The sequence below is a fragment of the Pistacia vera genome, unplaced genomic scaffold, assembly GCF_008641045.1.
Source record: "Pistacia vera cultivar Batoury unplaced genomic scaffold, PisVer_v2 Contig526, whole genome shotgun sequence".
Lineage (NCBI taxonomy): Eukaryota > Viridiplantae > Streptophyta > Magnoliopsida > Sapindales > Anacardiaceae > Pistacia > Pistacia vera.
Genome location: NW_022196364.1, coordinates 213,988 through 220,782, shown reverse-complemented (window position 1 = coordinate 220,782; position 6,795 = coordinate 213,988). Strand labels below are relative to the sequence as shown.

At 35.8% G+C, this 6,795-nt stretch overlaps 1 protein-coding gene across 1 annotated transcript; it reads right to left on the bottom strand.

The window, feature by feature from the left end:
- Positions 1-1,719: 1,719 nt before the first annotated feature.
- Positions 1,720-3,134, bottom strand: LOC116107025. Its single transcript, XM_031393331.1, has 2 exons — positions 2,999-3,134; positions 1,720-2,945 (listed from the first exon to the last, which is right to left on the bottom strand). Exons 1-2 carry the CDS (start codon positions 3,132-3,134, stop codon positions 1,720-1,722), a joined length of 1,362 nt encoding a protein of 453 aa, XP_031249191.1.
- Between the last annotated feature and the right edge of the window lie 3,661 nt (positions 3,135-6,795).

Sequence of the window (6,795 nt, the reverse complement as noted above, 5' to 3'; positions counted from 1 at the left end):
TTATAAACCACACCCATGAACAATCAGCTCAATGATCTTCTCAAAATCAAAATGCAATAGGATCCAACACCCTCTCATTGGATTTACTCAATACGCTCGAAGTGTTTAAGGTATCAATGAACTCTCAAGTCAAAACATAGAAGACCTTTACCATAAGCTTGCTAATATATCACATCTTTACCATCAATTGATTGAATTGAATGCAAAAAAATCTATGGGTCTTAAATGGGTTGTAACGGGGCTTAGATAAGGTGTGATGAGAAGGAATTTTTAGGTACTTTTATCAAAGGAATTATACCAACTTCTTCACACAAAGCGCAACTCAATAATGTCAAATGTTTTCTTCAATCAATTCACTTCCAAACAATTGAAGTTGCACAACTTTTCTTTCTTCATGGCCCCCTATTTTTCTTCTTCTTTTTTTTTTTTTTAATTTTTTTTTTTGAAAAACCAAGACACTTGTAACTTGAATCACTTTATTCCCAGCATCTTTCAATCATTTCAAAGATAATTTGAAGCCTCATCTGAACAAACTAGTATGATCCTTCAATTCAAGGTTCAAAAGAGGGAAATCAACAAAAGAATGGGTTGACATTGCTTATATCATGGTTAACTTCCAACAAAAAGGGCCAAGGTTTAAAATTGGCTTTCTAAGGTAAAAATCAAGGCGGGCTTTTTAAGAAAGCTAAATGGCTCCACCTAGATGCCCTTATTAATTCAATGCATCCAATTCAACAATGTAGTCTCCTGACATGCATAACAAAGCAAGTTCTAGAAAAATCAACTATGTATGACTGTCACTCAATTAGGAAAATGGAGCATAATATAATATGAATGCTCATTGGTTCAAAAGCGCACAAAAAGGGTCATGTGCATTAGATCCCTCACATTTTCCATTCAATCAATCATCAAGAGCAATTAATCACTGTGTAGTAAATAAGAATTCAACTATTCATGCTAATCCCTTATTACGCCTCAATTTATCTCAATAATTCACAATAATCCAGATCATTTGAGATAAGCATCGACAGAATCTAGAACTTAGAAGAGAAGGATTACGAACAAGAACTAAAGCATCACTTGGATTTTTGAAAATTTTCTTGGAAAATGACGCAGAAATTGATCAAAAGGGAGCTAAATGTGAAGTTCAAAGTAGTATCAAATTCATATGTCAAAGACTCTCCCCCACACTTAATCCATACATTGTCCACAATGTATCAAAAATAGATGCTCAAAAACTATAAAAGAACAAGAGTAAGCAAAAAACTCCCCTGAAAAGTTTGAGCATCAACTAAGATATCAGTCACATGCTTGGGGGTGAAGGTGGTGTGCTGCTGCGTTGGGGGTGGACGATAGGCTCGCGTGGTGGTGGTGCGAGATGAGGCGAGATGGTGCGAGATGGATGGCTACTAAGCTGGGTGAAGGAGGTAGCAAGAGAACAATTGGAGTAAGGCGTGGGTACATTGTATTCAAAGATCTCGTCTGGTTTGTTGCCCAATTCCATGATTCAAGATTTTCCATAAGGCGTGCCACGGGTTACGAAAATCATCTTCTGCCAAACAAATTGGAAAGAAAATCAAATGCACTCCGAAAAATGATAAAAAAAAAAACTAAAAATAATCTAAATAAAATAAAGAAAACAAGGAGAGTAAGACAAAAAGTTGGGTTGCCTCCCAAAAGCCCCATTCTTTAACGTCTTTGGCTAGATGTTGCCACCTCTTAATCGCCATAATTCGGACTTTCCAAAATAATTTGATCAACATTATACACTTGAAAACCTTCATAAAAAGGTTTCAAATGATGACCATTGACCTTAAAAGTTTTACCTGTATCCGAGCTTTGTATTTCAACTGCACCATAGGGAAATACATTAGTAATAATAAAAAGACCTACCCATCTAGAACGCAATTTACCAGGAAATAACTTCAGTCTAGAGTGATAAAGTAAAACTTTCTGACCAATAGAAATTGTTTTCCTAGAAATTAGTTCATCATGAAAGGCTTTGGTCTTTTCTTTGTATATTCTCGAGCTTTCATAGGCATCATTGCGAATTTCCTCCAACGCTTGCAATTGTAATTTCCTTTGTAATTGTTCCTGTGCCAACGGGTCAATAACATCCATAACAAAAACAGAAGACACATCATTAGGGTACCTCATGGCGTCATAAATATTGAATTTAATAATTTCACCATCAAATTCAATGGTGAGTGTACCATCATGCACATCAATTTTTGTCCTAGATATTTTTAGAAATGGCCTTCCTAATAACATTAGTGTTGAATTAGAAGAGTCATCTTCTTCCATGTCAAGAACATAAAAATCAGTAGGAAAGACCAATCCATTAACTTGTACTAACACATCCTCCACGACTCCTTCAAGATATACATTAGATATGCCAGCAAGTTGAATAATCACACTTGTTTCTTTTAATGGACCAATATTCAAAGATGAATAAATAGAGAGAGGCATGATATTTATTGAAGCTCCTAGATCTAGCATTGCTTTCTCAATCCTAATATCACCTAGTTTGCAAGGGATAGTAAACATACCTAGGTCCTTGCATTTTGGAGGTAATCTTTTCTGGAGGATGGCTGAAACATTTTCCCCCATACGTATCTTCTCATTACCTTTCAACTTTCTCTTGTTGGTGCACAACTCCTTGAGAAATTTAGCATATCGAGGCAGTTGTTTAATTGCATCAAGTAAGGGAATTTTTACCTCAACCTTGCGAAAAGTTTCAAGAATTTCCTTCTCTTCCTCTTCTTTCTTGGATTTAGTCAATCTAGTTGGAAAGGGAGGATTTGTCACCAATGCCTTTGGTTGTTCACTATCGAGTCCTCTAGGCTGGTCAGTTTGAGGTTGAAAAGCAACTACTTCTTTTTCAATTTCTTCTCCACGTGCTGCCTTACTGGGTTCCTTCAACTCCTTCCCGTTTCTCAAGGTAACTGCACTAACATTTTTTTTTTTGGGTTAACAATAGTTTGTGAGGGCAATTTACCTTGAGATTCCAATTTGCTCATAGAAGATGCTAGTTGACTCATTCGATTCTCCAATTCTTGCATTCTTGTTCTTGTCTCCTGTTGAAATTGCTGCGTGTTAGTTGCAAGTGATTTAACAATTTCTTCTAGAGACATACTTGAACTTGTGGAGGTTTGTTGTGGTGGTGGAGCAGGTGGTCTAGGCTGAAAGTGTTGGAATGGTGGTCTTGCTCCATAGCTGAAATTGGGATGATCCCTCCATCATGGGTTGTAGGTATTTGAATAGGGATCATATTTCCTTTGTGGTGGGCCTGGAAATGCTCCAGCTGCATTTGCTTGCTCATAAGAATCATCTCGAAGTGTAGGGCACATGTTAGTTGGATGACCGATGGCAGCACAAATTCCACAAGCTTTCACTTGTTGCATATTTCCTACAGCTAACTGTTGAACAATAGAAGTTAGATTGGAAATTTGATTTTCAAGGGAAGATATACTTACCTTATTCACCCTTATTGGAGATGTATCCTGCTTGAATCCAAATTATTTTGAGTTAGCGGCCATGATGGAGATCAAATCTCTAGCGTCACAATGAGTTTTGTTCACTATGGCACCTCCACTCGCTGCATCCATCATCTTCCTTTCCATGGGTAGGAGCCCTTCGTAGAAATATTGAATGAGGAGCTGTTCAGAAATTCCATGTTGTGGATAGCTTCCACAGAGTTGCTTAAATCTTTCCCAATACTCATGAAGGGTCTTTGTATCTTTTTGTTTTATTCCACATATCTCCCTTCTAATGCAAGCAGCTCGTGAGGCAGGGAAAAATTTATCAAGAAACAATCTCACCATCTCCATCCATGTGGTTATAGAGCCAGGGGGTAAATAAAAAAAACCAATCCTCTGCTTTTTCAGTCAGCGAGAATGGAAAAGCACGTAATTTGATTTGTTCCTTAGTCACTTCTTGCGGTTTCAAGCTTGAACACACCACATGGAATTCCTTCAGATGCTTATGAGGATCTTCATTCTCAAGACCACGAAAAGTTGGGAGCAAATGGATCAATCCATATTTTAACTCAAAACCCACTTCCAAAGCTGGATATGTAATGCAGAGTGGCTGTTGACTTACATTTGGTGCAGCCAATTCCCTTAAAGTTCTTTCTTGTTCATCCATTGTTTCTTCTACTTCAGAGTCACTAGAAGAATCACTAGATGAATCTACCAAGTCAGGTACTAAATTAAATCTGGGGGATGAGGATGAAAATGCTTGTTTGTCATGCAATTTAGCTTCCTTCCTCAACTCCCGAGCCGTCTTCTCAATCTCAGGATCGTGTTGGAGTTCACATGCACGAGAAGAGCGAAGCATTAAAATAAATCTAATTAACACCAATCCGCGGCAACGGTGCCAAAAATTTGGTGGGTGTCGAATCCAACAAATAATAAATTTCTCACTCTCAAAAGAATTATAAATTGTAACAGTGATGAGCAAGGTCGTGTCCACAGAGATTGGGTAGATTTATTTTAATGAATATTAAAGCAAAGAAAAAGGGGGGTTTTGAAATTTCAAAGTGAAATAAAAAGACAGCAATTATAATCAACTAAAAATTAAGGGGAAATCAATATCAAGCAAATATCTAACCGAAGGTATAATTTCAAAATTGGTTCAGAGAGTTGATCACAGATACAAGGATAAAATCTTCTATTCTTCACTAAATTGGTTATGGTTATTAACAAGCTCTAACAACCTATCTCTCCTTACTTTCTCAATAACCAAAACAAGCTCTTTGATTACTTCCCTTGTCAATAAACAACCCTAAACAAGCTTTTAGGATTTAATCTATCGACAGCATTAATAATTAGAGAGACTACCAATTCTAGCCAACAATTACACAAGCTCGATTCATTTAAATCTATTCTTCACCAAATTGGTTATGGTTATTAACAAGCTCTAACAACCTATCTCTCCTTACTTTCTCGATAACCAAAACAAGCTCTTTGATTACTTCCCTTATTAATAAACAACCCTAAACAAGCTCTTAGGATTTAATCTATCGACAGCATTAATAATTAGAGAGACTACCAATTCTAGCCAGCAAATACACAAGCTCGATTCATTTGGACTAGATTATATATCTTCATAACATAAATCGAAAATCCCTTTAAAATCAACTATGTTATTTTACCACAAAAATTTGGTAGGTCTCAAATCCAACAAATAATAAAATTCACACTGTCAAAAAATTATAAATTGTAACAATGATGAGCAAGGTCGTATCCACAGAGATTGGGTAGATTTATTTTAATGAAAATTAAAGCAAACAAAAAGGGGGGTTTTGAATTTTCGAAGTGAAATAAAAAGAAAGCAATTATAATCAACTAAAAATTAAGGAAAAAATCAATATCAAGCAAATATCCAACCAAAGGTATAATTTCAGAATTGGTTCAGAGAATTGATCGAAGATACAAGGATAAAATCTTCTATTCTTCACCAAATTGGTTATGGTTATTAACAAGCTCTAACAACCTATCTCTCCTTACTTTCTCGATAAACAAAACAAGCTCTTTGATTACTTTCCTTGTCAATAAACAACCCTAAACAAGCTCTTAGGATTTAATCTATCAACAGCATTAATAATTAGAGAGACTACCAATTCTAGCCAACAAATACACAAGCTCGATTCATTTAGACTAGATTATATATCTTCATAACATAAATAAAAAATCCCTTTATAATCAACTATGTTATTTTACCACTAATATTAGAACACCTAAACAATTACGGATTTAAAGTTCTAAATGGCAATTTATTAACCTGATAATTGAACAACGGGCCCTTTGCATCAATCAATCAAGACAATAATTTTTAATAAACATAGAAGATATATAAATAATGAAGAAATAAAAGAACACTAAAAATTATTTAGATCTCACAATTCTTGAAGAACCAAAACTTCAATTATCCTCCAGTTGGAAGAAAAGTATTTAGCTACACATAATTAAAAGAATGCCTAAAGAAAAAGAGAAGAGAGACAGAGTGAGACAGATCTCCCCTTTTCTTGTGAATAATCTCCCTATTTATAACTCCATCTAATAATAGTTACCCTATCTAAATCAGGAAACTAATTAAAAGCAAATCCCACCAAAATAGGGAGTCTGGGCAAATCCTAGAGATTAAGAAAGGGTAAATAAATCTTTCCAACTGTCATGCATATCTTTTTCTCCAGCAAATTTGTAAGCCTAGGTCAAAAATCTTGGATCCAGTAAGGCGCGCCCACGCTTTATCTGCTGACTGCTTTTGTGAACATTCTGGGAAAATAGGACGTGCCCATGCTTTAAGCAAAATCCGCTTCTGGAATGTATCTCTTTTTGAGCTCTGATTTTTTCTCTCCAAATCTCTTGATTTTGAATTCAATTTGATTTAACCCCTTAATCTATTCCACAAAATACGAAACATAGTCAAAATCCAAGATTTAAGCATTTATAACCATTAAAACATGAGGAAATATAACAAATATATAGATATTATGAATGCTTATCACATTGTTGAGTTGAAGTGTAGTTCTGGAGAAAATGCCGCTCAAAGTTAAGGTACCATCCAAGGGCAAGGGAAAAGGAAAGAAAGTAGACGACTGGTTTGTAAATGAAAAGGCTCGGAAAAAGTATGAGGCAGCAGCAAAAACGAAAGACAAGGGATTTATCCCTGAGCGTGGACTGACTGCAAACTAGGCTGATGAGTGGAGTCTAGGGAGAAGTTGGGAGGACTTTATGAGTGAACCCGCACATGCGACTGTGGAACCACTGGTGAGAGAGTTTTATGCCAACC

What these genes read in the sequence shown, in the direction of transcription:
- LOC116107025 (XM_031393331.1), bottom strand. Translation starts at nt 3,134, where the DNA reads ATGTCTCTAGAAGAAATTGTTAAATCACTTGCAACTAACACGCAGCAA. An exon ending in GAGCAAATTGGAATCTCAAG is followed by an intron (nt 2,946 to 2,998) that starts GTAAATTGCCCT and finishes ATGTTAGTGCAG; the next exon opens with TTACCTTGAGAAACGGGAAG.